At 39.9% G+C, this 14,133-nt stretch overlaps 1 protein-coding gene and 1 pseudogene across 5 annotated transcripts in view; one reads left to right on the top strand and one right to left on the bottom strand.

Annotated features, from left to right (window-relative positions):
- Positions 1-14,133, bottom strand: part of Wdr47 (WD repeat domain 47) — a 52,241-nt gene that overhangs the window by 30,760 nt on the left and 7,348 nt on the right. For all 5 annotated transcript variants that reach the window (XM_028757294.1, XM_028757296.1, XM_028757295.1 and 2 more), the window contains exon 2: positions 809-975. In XM_028757294.1, the coding sequence (XP_028613127.1) occupies positions 809-966 (158 nt within the window). In that variant the 5' untranslated portion in view covers positions 967-975. The remainder of the gene's footprint in view (positions 1-808; positions 976-14,133) is intronic.
- LOC114612345 lies at positions 6,054-8,486 on the top strand (annotated as a pseudogene).

Here is a 14,133-nt window from a genome sequence, read left to right as displayed (position 1 = left end):
GTTCAGTGGCTAAAAGCACTAGCTGCTCTCCCAGAGGACCTGGGTTCAACCCCTAGAACCCACATGGCAGCTCACAATTATCTCTAATTCTAGTTCCAGGGGATCTGAGACCCTCTTCTGGCTTCCATAGGGACCAGGCATGCACCTGGTACACAAAACACACATACATATAAAATCAAAACAAAATGAAATAATATATAAGTGTGTGATAGACATAAATGCAAGAATCACAACTGTTTCTAGGTACTGGTGAATTTTCTTTATTTTTAATAATAAATATATTTTATAATAAATGTTTTACTTTATGAAATTCATTTCTATACACTCCTTGTACATACTTTAGAAATGTTTTCTTCTTCTTCTTCTTCTTCTTCTTCTTCTTCTTCTTCTTCTTCTTCTTCTTCTTCTTCTTCTTCTTTTTTTTTGGTTTTTTTCAAGACAGGGTTTCTCTGTGTAGACCAGGCTGGCTTTGAACTCAGAAATCCACCTGCCTCTGCCTCCCAAGTGCCGGGATTAAAGGCGTGCGCCACCACCGCCTGGCTTAGAAATGTTTTATCTTCCCAGTGCCTTGGATTTCTTGTGGACTTTTAAAATTGATACCACACTTAAGGCTGTAATTCTGAAGACTACACATGTTACCACTAGAAACATTCTATACCTATATTACTGCACATTGCAAATATTCCATTATGAAAAAATAATTTTAATTACACTTATAGTATTTCATGAGGTATTATGCATATTACCCTATTACTACTCTTCTTTGGAAGAGCTACTGGTAAGTCTTATAGTAATGATGTTAACATACCTCAGGAAAAGCATATCGTCTGAAAATAGGCCATTTATGACTCCACTCTCCTTCTCAAGTGCCAGCATACTAATATGAAGCTTCTTTGAATTCAAGAAGTCCAAAATCAGCTTAATGATCTCAACCTCTTTGACATTCACCGTTTCTTCAGCAGTCATATTGCTAGCCTAAATAAACAGTAACAAGGAAAAACATAGTCCTATTATTTATGCGGGAGTTTAATTGCCTAGAAATGAGAATGTTGCTTGGGAATGTTTAGTACATTGTTTCACAGTGAAATTAACTATCAAAACTGTGTCATTCTTTATAGTGCTAAAAATATGGCTCATGTTTTTTTGGGTTTTTTTTTTGTTTTTTGTTTGTTTGTTTGTTTGTTTGTTTTGTTTTTTTGTTTTTGGTTTTTCAAGACAGGGTTTCTCTGTATAGCCCTGGCTGTCCTGGAACTCACTCTGTAGACCAGGCTAGCCTCGAACTCAGAAATCCACCTGTCTCTGCCTCCCGAGTGCTGGGATTAAAGGCGTGCGCCACCACCGCCCGGCATGGCTCATGTTTTTTAAAGTACTAATCTGTGAAAAATACACACTGGAGTAATGACATTAAATTCTGAGGTCTGAAGTGCCTCAGGATAATCTAGCAGTGGCAGTATCAAGCATGTCTAACGCTCAGACACTGTGCCACGTCACCTACAACACCCATTTCAAGATCACCTCCCCTTCCCCAGTGGAGTTACCAAAAAAAAAAAAATCGTAATTCTAAGTAAGTTTACAATTTTGTTCTAGGTTGAATTCATATCTATCCTAAAAAACATGTAGCCAGCCGGGCGGTGGTGGCGCACGCCTTTAGTCCCAGCACTTGGGAGGCAGAGGCAGGCAGATTTCTGAGTTGGAGAGTTCGAGGCTAGCCTGGTCTACAGAGTGAGTTCCAGGACAGCCAGGGCTACATAGAGAAACCCTGTCTCAAAAAAACCGAACCAAAAAAAAAGAAAAACATGTAGCCTATAGATCAAATGTTGGTCATTTTTGAATCATTTTGGAGTTAAATAAGGCTCAACTGAAACATACAACTAGGTAATATCAGTGACATAGTGGTAATACCAATTATATTTCAACACTTTAAAGTTCCTTCTATTGAGATTGGATTGGAATGAAATACAATTGTTTTGCCAAAAGGACATAGCAACAAAATAACTCCTAACAACCTGCTATACCTGTAGATCAGTATCTCACAGTTTGCCATCAGAGAAGCTTCCTCTTGTAGTAGATAGGAACTGAGACCCATAGCCGGACAATGTGCAAAGACTAAGAGAGTTTACAACACTCAGTCATAGATGATGACTTCATCATCCTTCCCCTCCCCTCAGGGCTCAGTGAACTATGCAGGAGAGGAAGCAGAAAGATTCTAAGATTGAGAGGGTATGGAAGACACCAAAGAAACAGGGCTTTCCAACTGTAACAGAACAGTACTGACATGCATATGAATGCACAGGCAGTATGCACAGGGCCTGTACCGGTGCAAGGGCTCCCATCCCTAACCAAGAAGCTATCACCAACTGACAACCACTGGCAATAAAAAAATTTGTTTTGTCATATATATATATCCTGTTTGTTTCCTCAAAAGAGAGAAAGAAGGTATGGGAATTGTATGGATGGGGCAGTGAGGAGAAGTTGGGAGGGGAGGAGAAACCGTGACCAGAACATTATATATAAAAAAAAATAGTTTTCAATAGAAAATAATTAAATAAAATTCCTCCTAATGCTTACCTATACATCTGTAATGATACTACTAAATATATACACTATGAAAGTAAAAAGATTTATAGCGGGCTGGAGAGATGGCCCAGTGGTTAAGTGCACCAACTGCTCTTCAGAGGTCCTGAGTTCAATTCCCAGCAACCACATGGTGGCTTACAACCATCTGTAATGGGATCTGATGCCCTCTTCTGGTGTGTCTGAAGACAGCTACAGTGTACTCATATAAATAAAAAATAAACAAATCTTTAAAAAAAAGATTTATAGCTAAGAGGAATTAAAAAAATCATTAGATTAGTGCTCTCATTTTGTACAAGTCATATGCAACTGTATTTTTCAAATGTTAATACTCAGAGGAAACACTCCGACCCCTGACAGATCACAAGAACAGAGATGAAGGTTGTTCTCTCTTTGTTGCATTTATTGTGAAAATGAAGACTTGTTGTAGGTTCACATGGTGAACCCTGAGATTGTGTTATTTACTGGAAAAAGCTGTTTCTAGTTGTGGTATGAGAATGGGTCTCTGGTTGAAATCTGAAACTTCTTGGGTGAAAAATACACTCTCAGGGTTTGGATGAGTTCAGATGCTGCTGGTTCTGTTTCTCAAGCCCATATGGGTGAGTTAATCTTTGAAGAAAATGATATTGAACTTTTTTCAAATCCCATCACTTCAATTCAACAAGGCATTTAACAGTTAAGAACAAGGACAGCAAGAAGTTTTGGATGGCATCTGTGTCTGAAAAGGAATCCTCCAGCATGTGAGAGGGAGACTGCAGTTACCCAGCCAGATTATAAGGATGATGTGGGATATCTCTGGGACGAAAAAAACAAAGTCCTTCTATTAAAGAAAAACAAACTCATAGTGGGGCTGGCAATATGGCCAGCATTAAACACACTTGCTATCAAGCCTGACAACCTGAGTTCAAGGTCTAGAACTCACATAGTGCAAAGAGAAAACAGACTCCTGGCAGGTTGTCCTCTAACTTGCACACTCCATAGCATACAAAGACCCACACATATACAAAATAAATAAACATATGTAAAAAATGCCTCAGAGTAATGCAAAAAGATTACCAATAATGGATTGGCTACAAGGAAATGGTACCTGATTGTTAACAGGACTATAAGAAGTATGGTCTTTCTCATTTGACCAAGTCATTCTAACCAAGCTCACAGAAACATAAGCACATGCTTGTAGATAACCAATTCTGTTCCTTTCGATATGCTTTGTCCATTTATTTCTTCCTAAAAAGGAATACAAATGTACAGCCAACTAGAATATTCTTATCACCAAACAGCATATAGTCTCTTATGCAAAGAAGCTAGCATGGATAAGGAACAGTGTGTGTTAAGAAAATTATTCAGTTAAGAAACAAATTTTTTTGAAACACAGTCTCACTATGTAGCCCCCAGCTAACCTACAACTCCCTATATGGACCAGACTGGCCTGTATTCACTCAGCTCTACCTCCTAAGTGCTGGAATTAATGGCGTGTACAATTATACCAGGCTAATTTATTATGTGTATGGGTGTTTTGCCTTGCTTGCATGTCTGTACACAACATGCATGCAGTGTCTGAGGACTCCAGAAGAGGACATGAGATTCCTTGGACTACAGTTATAGATGGTTGTGAGCTACAATGTGGATTAAACCCAGCTACCTGGGAATTAAACCCAGGTCTTCTAGGAGAACAGCCTGTTGGGATAACCTACTATTATCATACATACTATATCAACTGGCTATGAAGATGTGTCCCTGTATTCTCAATTGTTAGTTGCTATGCCTGCAGAGTCAGGTGCTGGTAGGATATATGACATTGTCATTTCTATAGCCCACAAGACCTGCTTTATATATGTTTGTTGCTTCCTCACCTGCCCAAAAAGAGGATTCTCTGAGATTGTCATGTTAAAAAGCAAGCTGCCATGGGGAAGCACATTGCCTTCAATCTGGCCAAAAGGCCACACTAAGATATGAATGGAGTGTAGTCTGGCTGCTGATTGGTTCAAAATGAGTAAGCTGTGGAAACTCCCCCACTATGGTAATAGCATTTTTGTATGAGAATAGAGTGTGGCTTTTGATAAATGAAGAGCAGGCTGCTGGAGCTGGGGCAGAGAGAAGCAGAACAGGAGCAGGGCAGGAAAGTCAGATTGAGTCTAGATGGGTAGCTGAGGGAAGCCCCAGCAAACAAGCTAATAGCCTTATACAGATATCTCTGTCTTTATCATTGAACTCCAAGTGGGACCCCTGGAAGCCCCCACAATAGTATCCAGTGTTCTTAACTGCTGAACCATCTCTCCAGCCCCTCAACTCAAATACTTACTTAGTGATAGAAAAGTAAAATACTTGGGGCAGGTGAGATGATTCAGCAGGTTAAGATGCCTGCTGCCGAACCTGAAGACCTGAGTCTGATCCCCAGAACCCACAGGATCAGAGGAGAGAACCAACTCCTGCAAATTGTTCTCTGACCTGCATGTGGTATAGGTGTGCACAAGCATACAAATACACAAATACAAATGTAATGTTTAAAACCTTTTAAAGAATAATATGTCTATTCCCACAGTACTGTAATGCCTGCCTCAGCTGACAGATAGGCACAAACCTTTCTCACAACACGTCAACTGTCCAGTTCCTCACACTCCCTTTGCCATCCTCTAGTATGTCCACAAGAGGATAAAACAAAGTTAGTGAAAGCTCTACTCACTAAATTCTGACCATATTTCAGAACTATCTCCCTGAGAATCTCCCAAACACATGGATTAGCAATTTTGACAGTCCCCAAATCTTCATATAATATTTACTTTAAAAAAAACAAGACTAAATTCACTTGCAGAAAAATATTACCCCATTCTTATAATGAGAACTTAGGGGGCATGTCATTTGATATTACCATGTACCAACTACACATTTAGCAAGAACTGAAACTATAATTTTCTCATGTAGTTCAATATAAATATTTTACAGGTCTCATAGTCAATATTTAGTCTAAATATTAAGTAAGTAATTCTAGAATGGAATTTGTGGCAATTGTTCCACTTTAACTCATAACTATGCTTAAGGGCATGTTATGTTGCCCGGGCTGGTCTCAATGCCTGCCCTCACATGATCCTCCAGTCCCAGTTTCCCCATATTCCATATTATAGCCATACAGTGCTGTGACCACCACAATTACAAGTTTAATACTACAATTATTTTTGGCCAGTAACGCCTAAAGAAAGAAGACAGACTCTCAAAAGCATTTGTTTTATACTGACTTTTAAATAGATAACATAAGGGGGACGCACGATTGTGGTTGCCGATTGAGCGCTCTTTGGGCGGTCTCTGTCACTCAGCCACAGCGACGGATGAGGAGGGAGCTGCCCGTCACGAGGTCTCCAACCCTTGGTATAAATGAAACACCAGATGTTTACAGCCTTCCAAGTAATAGCGTTATATTAATGCATCGAGGCACAAGACATAATGTGGCATGCTGTCTGTTTTGAGAGTGTTACTGAGTAGAAATGGCTGAGAGAAGTGGGAAGATTGCTACAGGCCAAGCGTACATTGAGGTGGAGTATGATTATGAGTATCAAGCAAAGGACAGGAAGATTGTGATTAGACAAGGAGAGCGCTACCTCCTGGTGAAGAAGACCAATGATGACTGGTGGCAAGTCAGACCTGATGAGAATTCCAAAGCATTTTATGTGCCAGCACAGTGTGTCAAGGAGGTCACTCGGAAAGCACTGATGCCACCTGTGAAGCAGGCAACGGGACTGCCAAAAAATTCTGTGAAGACGATACCGAGTGTGTATCTTCAGAGATCGACAGAAAATGTTGAATGCCTGAGCTTTCAAGTTCTGGAAAGCCATCAACATCTGTTCAAGGAACAGGTCTTACTCGTGACGCCAATCAGAATTTCAGATCCAATTATAATTCAGGCCAGACTCTCAACCTAAGCCTGGACCTGACCCATAATAATGGAAAATGTAACAGTTACTTACATTCTCCTAAAGTTCCCAGCCAGAATAGGACACGCTTATTTGGTCATTTTCCTGGGCCAGAGTTCTTGGACATAGAGAAGACTAGCTTCTCTCAGGAACAGTCACGTGACTCAGCTGGAGAAGGCTCTGAAAGAACACACCAGGATTCCGAGTCTGGAGATGAGCTTAGCAGCAGCTCCACTGAGCAGATGAGGGCAACCACACCCCCTAATCAAGGAAGGCCAGATTCTCCAGTCTATGCTAACCTACAGGAACTGAAAATATCACAGTCTGCTCTTCCTCCTCTCCCTGGGAGCCCAGCAATTCAAGTTAATGGGGAATGGGAGACTCACAAAGACAGTTCAGGCCATTGTTACTACTATAACCGCACAACCCAGGACCGTACTTGGAAACCACCTCGATGAGCTCGGGATGTGAGCACAAGCCGAGATTTCCAGAGCCCAGGAGAGCAAGAACCTCTTTCATCAGAAGAAAACTACCACAGCGTTTGTTTGAGCCAGTCAGATAGTCAGTGTGGTTCTCCTCCCAGGGGTTGGTCAGAAGAGATGAACGTGGGCATACCTTATATACCAGTGACTATACTAAGGAAAAGTGGCTCAAGCATGTTGATGATCAAGGTAGACAGTATTACTATAATGCAGATGGATCCCTGTCAGAATGGGAACTGCCAAAGTATAAGCTTCATCTCAGCAGCAAAGAGAAATAATTAAAAGTAGAAGCTTGGACAGGCGGCTGCAAGAACCAATAGTGTTAACTAAATGGAGACATAGCACCATTGTGTTGGACTCCAACGACAAGGGTCAGGAGAAATATGGACTGTTGAATGTAACAAAAATTACTGAAAATGAGAAAAAGGTTCGAAAGAACTGGTTGTCTTCTTGGGCAGTGTTACAGGGTTCATCTTTACTTTTTACGAAAACTTAAGGAAGTAGTACAAGCTGGTTTGGGAGTAATCAGTCCAAACCAGAATTCACAGTGGACCTGAAGGGGGCAGCGATTGAAATGGCATCAAAAGACAAATCAAGCAAGAAGAACGTGTTTGAGCTGAAAACCCGCCAACGAACAGAACTGCTAATTCAGTCTGATAATGATGCTGTTATTAATGACTGGTTTAAAGTTCTTAGTAGCACTATCAGTAACCAGGTAGCAGAGGCCGATGAAGCAGCTGAAGAGGAGACACCAGATTCACCAGGGGTAGAAAAGCAGGATAAAGAAAAAGACCAGAAGGAGCTTAAAAAACTTCGCTCAATGAAAGGATCCAGCATGGATTCTTCAGAGCAGAAGAAAACTAAGAAAAACTTAAAGAAGTTTCTCACCCGGCGCCCCACCTTGCAAGCTGTTTGTGAGAAAGGTTATATCAAAGATCAGGTGTTTGGATCTAATCTTGCTAATCTGTGTCAGAGGGAGAACGGGACAGTGCCAAAGTTTGTGAAGTTATGCACTGAGCATGTCGAAGAGCATGGTTCAGATGTTGATGGTATCTACAGAGTGAGTGGCAGCCTTGCGGTGATCCAGAAGCTGAGGTCTGCAGTCAATCATGATGAGAAGTTGGACTTGAATGACAGTAAATGGGAAGACATTCATGTCATCATGGGAGCACTCAAAATGTTCTTCCGAGAATTACCAGAACCTCTTTTTACGTTTAATCATTTCAATGATTTTGTTAATGCAATTAAACAAGAACCGAGACAGCATGTCACTGCAGTTAAGGACCTAATTAGACAGTTGCCAAAGCCAAATCAAGATACAATGTAGATTCTGTTTAGACACCTCAAAAGGATTATAGGACATGGAGAAAAAAACCGAATGACCTATCAGAGCATAGCAATTGTTTTTGGCCCCACCCTTCTAAAGCCAGAAAGAAAGACTGGTAATATAGCAGTTCATACTGTGTACCAAAACCAGATTGTAGAGCTGATTCTCCTGGAATTAAGCACTGTCTTTGGACGTTGACTCTCATGAAAGACAGCCTGTGAAATAGATGCTGGATTCCAAGATTTCAAGTCTTATACATGGTGTGTTTCGTTTTGGACCAAGCAGTGACTCTGATTTTGCACTTTTTTGAGGGTCAGAGAGGAAGAGAAGAGTGAAGGCACCAGCTGGGCCCTCTTTTGCTGCTTTGTTGCAAACAAACAGCAAGCTATGTCTGTGTAAATTTGGATTCATTTTATCCTGGATGCTTGTGTTTCATCCTCTGAATATTAGTAAACATCAAAACTCAGAATTCTAGCCAGTCATATACACTGGATAATTTGGTGAGGACAACCATGTGGGTCCCCTGTGGTATTTTCCTTGCTGTCTTCAAACTGGATAATGTAGATGCCTTCTCATGGTCCGTAAGCTCTTTACTTGGTACAATGATAATAATCACTGTCAGTTATTTTAAAAATGCTCTTGGGCATTTAAGACAAATGAAGTTGATCCATTTGAAACCTGTGTACTGTTTTTTTTTCAGGGTGTTTGCATGAGTGGCAAATGCCAAAGCTCATAACCAGATAGAATCCCTAGGTGAAGGTTTGCTGTCTAATTTTACTGTCTCACAGCATTCTTGCTAGATACCTTAGTTGTCTGTTGGAGCAGCACTGGCAGGACTTAAAACACTGTGATATACTGGAGTTCTATTAGTCTAAGTCAAATCAGGGTATTTGGTACCTGTCTTGCTGTACTGAATTATAGCTAACAATCTGTATTATATTTAGTGCCATATTGAGGTTTTGGTATGACCCTGTGGAAACAGACATTTGTTTGATGTAAGTATGGGCTAAGGACCTAATATAATTTACCTATGTATATAACTGTGTTGTATAGGCTCAGAGTACATCTAACTCAATGTTTCTAATCATGACATTGGTAACTGTTTCCATGGATATTAGAATGAGGCCATTATTTGGGAAAATTAAACTGTGCACTTTTAGGTTTTAATTACATTTACAGACAGACCACTGCCATGAGAATGGTACTGGGAAATACTGAATAGACTTGCTAAATAGTGAACACACTGCAGGAGCAGCTCTTTAGGTTATTTAATATGTACAGAAAACATTAGGAAAATCATTACAGAATTCTAACTCCAGCTCGAATAGTGGAAACCTGTAAATTGGATAGAAAATGACACTGCGAAATTTGAGTATTTTCTTTTACATTACTAATGTAGATTGATTGTATAATAAAACAGGGTTCGGAAGGTTTTGTTATAGGGAGGCATGGTCTGTTGAAGATTTTTAAATGTATTCTTCTAGATTAACTTCTGTATATGAAATGTCTAATCTAATAAAGGAAGCTACAATATGCTTAGAGGTTTTTTTCCATTGGGGGAAAAAAAAGATAACATAAAATGTATTCTAATTAATCTAGAATTAGTTCAGGATAGTAAAAGAACAAAAACACAACTTGTAATTCTATACTATAAAATTTCCAGTTAAAAATTATGGTATTTTAATCACTTCAGAATTTTACTATTAAAAGTTTCACTATTACAAGTATTATTATTCACTATTACATATATGCATACATGTATATATGTATATACATATTTGTAACTACTCTTTTCTAATCCCATTACTGACACATCCATAGTAGCTGAGCTTAATGGCCTACCCCACCATGTCCATTTGTTGTTTATTTGCTTGTTTGTTTTTTTCTGGAGTTTTCTTTTGGGGGGGCGGGGGAAGAGTGGCAAAGAGAAGAAGGATCAAGACAAGGGCTTACTATGTTGCCCAGTCTAGCCTCAACAACCAAGTTCAAATGAAGGTCATCTCAATAACTTGAATAGCTCAGACTATACTTATATGCTACTACATCTAACTCTGAGGTTATCTTTTAAAACATATGCAAGTCAGGAATAGTAGCACACACCTATAATCCTAACACTCAGGAGGCTGTGGCAGGAGGATCTCAAATTCAAGGCTACCCTAGGTTAGATGGTGAAATCCCAGTCTGTAAAAGGGTAAGTGTGGTGGTTTGAATAGGTATGGCCCCCATAGAGTCAGGTGTTTGAATATTTGACCAGTGCGGAGTGGCACTATTAGGTGTGGCCTTGTTGCAGTAGGTGTAGTCTAGTTGGTCGAAATTTGTCAATGTTGGGGCAGGCTTTGAGGTCTCCTATGCTGAAGCTCTGTCCAGTGTAGAACATAGTCTCCTCCTTACTGCCTTTGGACCAAGATGTAGAACTTTCAGCTCCTTCTCCAGCACCAAGTCTAACTGGTGGCTGTCATGCTTCCCACCATGATGATAATGGTCTAAATCTATGAAACTATAAACCAGCCCCAATTAAATGTTGTCCTTTATAAGAGTTCCGTGGTCATGGTGTCTCTTCACAGCAATGAAACCCTAACTAAGACAGTAGGGAAGGATAAAGGGATTAAAACTCAATGACAGAGTGCTTGCTTTACATGTTAAAGGCCCTAGCTTCAATTCCCACTGGGGTTGGGCCAAGGGGAATGACACCATGTGTATTTAATTAATGCTAGTTAAATGAACTTGAAATGCAAAAAATGTCACTGAAAAAAAAATGTTTCTTCGAAGGCTAGAATAAGTCACTTTTGTTTCCAACTTCTCTAAAGGTTTCTGTTTTTTAATAGGGTTCTGGCCTTTTTATCCTATTTTGTAAAATCAATTCTCAAAGCATCTTAGGTAGGCTTCCCAGACTACAGTTGCTGGAAATACCTACTTAGCAAAGAACTCACAAAGAGACAACAATAGGGTATATTCCACTGATATTGGGTGGTGTCAATGTCTGTATTCCCATTAATAAATGACAGCTCTTTTGAAGTCACAGGATGAAATTCTGTTTCTTGGGGATTTTCCTTTGAGAAATAAAATTTTACTTATAGTCAATAACTCAGCTAGGTGGCACAAATAATTTTTTTTAAACAGAATGGGGCTAGAGAGATGGCACTGTGATTTAGAACACTGGCCACAGCTTGGCAGTGCTGGCACATGCCTTCTAATCCCAGCCCTCAGAAAGCAGAGGCAGGTGGATCTCTGAGTTTGAGGCTAGTCTGATCTACTAAGAATGAGTTCCAGGGGGCCGGGCGGTGGTGGCGCACGCCTTTAATCCCAGCACTCGGGAGGCAGAGGCAGGCGGATTTCTGAGTTCGAGGCCAGCCTGGTCTACAGAGTGAGTTCCAGGACAGCCCGGGCTATACAGAGAAACCCTGTCTCGAAAAACCAAAAAAAAAAAAAAAAAAAAAGAATGAGTTCCAGGGCAGCCAGAGGAACCCAATCTTGAAAACCATAAATAAATAAATAAATAAATAAATAAATAAATAAATACCAAAAATACTAGCTGCAGCTGGGTGCAGTAGGCAGACAGGACAGTTGAGTTCTAGGACAGCCAAAGCTACACAGAAAGACCCTGTTAGGAACAACAACAAACCAAAAACAAAACCACTGGCTATTCTTTCAGGAAACATGGGGTTCAATTCACAGCACCTACATGGCAGCTCACACCCTCTCTAACTCCAGTCCCAAGAGATCTGATGCCATCTTATAGTCAATTTGGGCACTACATATAGACAAAAAACAAAACAAAACAAAAAACCCATAAACACAAAATATAAATCAAAGAAAAAAAAAGCTTAAATATAAAATTGGTTTTAGAGCTGGGTATGGTGGCACAACATTTAACCTCAGTACTCAGGAGACAGAGGCAAGAGAATCTTAGTAAGTTTGAGGCCAGCCTGGTCTACAGAGTGAAATCTAGGTCAGCCAGGGCTACACAGAGTAACCCTGTCTTGAAAAGCCAAAACCAACCAAACAAAAAACCCTTAGTTTTTGAAATCAAAGACTAAAGGTCAATATTAACAACAGAATAAAAATGATAACAGAAATATATTTTCATATATAGAAAAAGAAAATTTTCATGAAAAAATATCACTAGCTGCAAGTGGTAACACACTACAGTAATCTCAGCACTTAAGAAGCCAAAACAGGGGCTGGAGAGATGGCTCAGCAGTTAAGAGCACTGACTGCTCTTCCAAAGGTCCAGAGTTCAATTCCCAGTAACCACATGTTGGATCAAAACCATCTGTAGAAGGATCTGATGCCCTCTTCTGGTGTCTCTGAAGATAGTGATAGTGTACTCACATATACAAAATAAATAAATAATATTAAAAAAAAAAAAAGAAGCCAAAACAGTGGAGGCCAGCCTGATCTACAGAATGAGTTCCAGGACAGCCAGGACTACACAGAGAAACCCTGTCTCAAAAACAAACAAACAAAGAAGCCAAAACAGGCCTACTAAGAATGTGAGGTCAGGCAAGGTCAGACTGGAGATCTGGCTCAGTGGTTAAGAGCACTGACAGCTCTTTCAAAGGTCCTGAGTTCAATTCCCAGCAGCCACATAGTGGCTCACAACCATCTGTAATAGGATCTGATGCACTCTTCTGGTGTATCTGAAGATAGCAACAGTGTACTTACATACAGACATACATACATATATATTTGCCAGGCAGTGGTGGCGCATGCCTTTTAGTCCCAGCACTTGGGAGGCAGAGGCAGGCGGATTTTTGAGTTCGAGGCCAGCCTGGTCTACAGAGTGAGTTCCAGGACAGCCAGGGCTATGCAGACTCTGTCTCAAAAAACCAAAAAAAGAAAAAAGAATGTGAGGTCAGCCTGAGCTATCTAGTGGACACCAGGGCAAACTTTGACTACATACTAAGATAATGTCTCAAAAAAAAAATTAGTGTTAGATTTCTAACCAAATATAGGGATGACTTCAATGTTTCATTGCAATGATGTTGCTTACTTAAAATACAGAATCTAGAAAGAAGAAAAACATGGGAGACTAAGAACTGTTCAGAAGTTAAGGCTGAGGAAATTAGAACAGTCTAAAACTTCATGATCATGAAAAAGTACTTACAGTCTCTTTTCTACGATTTATTTATGATTTACTTTTGTGATTTACTTCAATTCATACTTTAGTAATAGGAAACACATATTCTGGTGGGCACTATGAAGTCTGGGATAATCAGAAAATTTGAATTTATAAAGGTCAGTTAAATTTAAAAAAAAAAAGATTTTCTTTAGATCACTTACAAACAAAACTGTCCTCCTAACTACAAAGCTCCATTGTGCCTAAACTGCTAAAACAGCTAATAAACTGTTTATAAACATGTGCTTTCTTAATGTTGATAGCCATCTTTAGATCATCGATTATTTTAACTTTACAGAACTATGGGTAATTTTTGTCCCAAGACTATGGAGGATGTTAATATAAAGTGCTTGGCTACCATGCAAGAAGTCCTGTATGGCATAAACCAGGTGTGGTGTCCTGCACCTACAATCTAATCCCAAAGAGGAAGGAGACAGACGTTCAAGTCATCCTTGCCTACAGAGCCAAGTTCAAGGCCAGTGGAGACTACTAAAAAAATTAAAAGGGGCACAGAGAATTGGTTCAGTACCTAAGGCATTTGTCACCAAACCTGAGAACCTACGTTTGATCCCTGGGATCCATATGTCAGTAGAGAGCCTGCTCTATAGCTTATTCTCTGACCTTGATGTGTGTGCAATGGTATGTACATACAAATACACACACACACACACAGAGAGAGAGAGAGAGAGAGAGAGAGAGAGAGAGAGAGAGAGAGAGAGAGAGAGA

This window comes from Grammomys surdaster, unplaced genomic scaffold (assembly GCF_004785775.1).
Source record: "Grammomys surdaster isolate TR1022 unplaced genomic scaffold, NIH_TR_1.0 126158, whole genome shotgun sequence".
Classification (NCBI taxonomy): domain Eukaryota; kingdom Metazoa; phylum Chordata; class Mammalia; order Rodentia; family Muridae; genus Grammomys; species Grammomys surdaster.
Note: the sequence above shows the minus strand (reverse complement) of the source record. Positions and strands in the feature narration are given on the sequence as shown.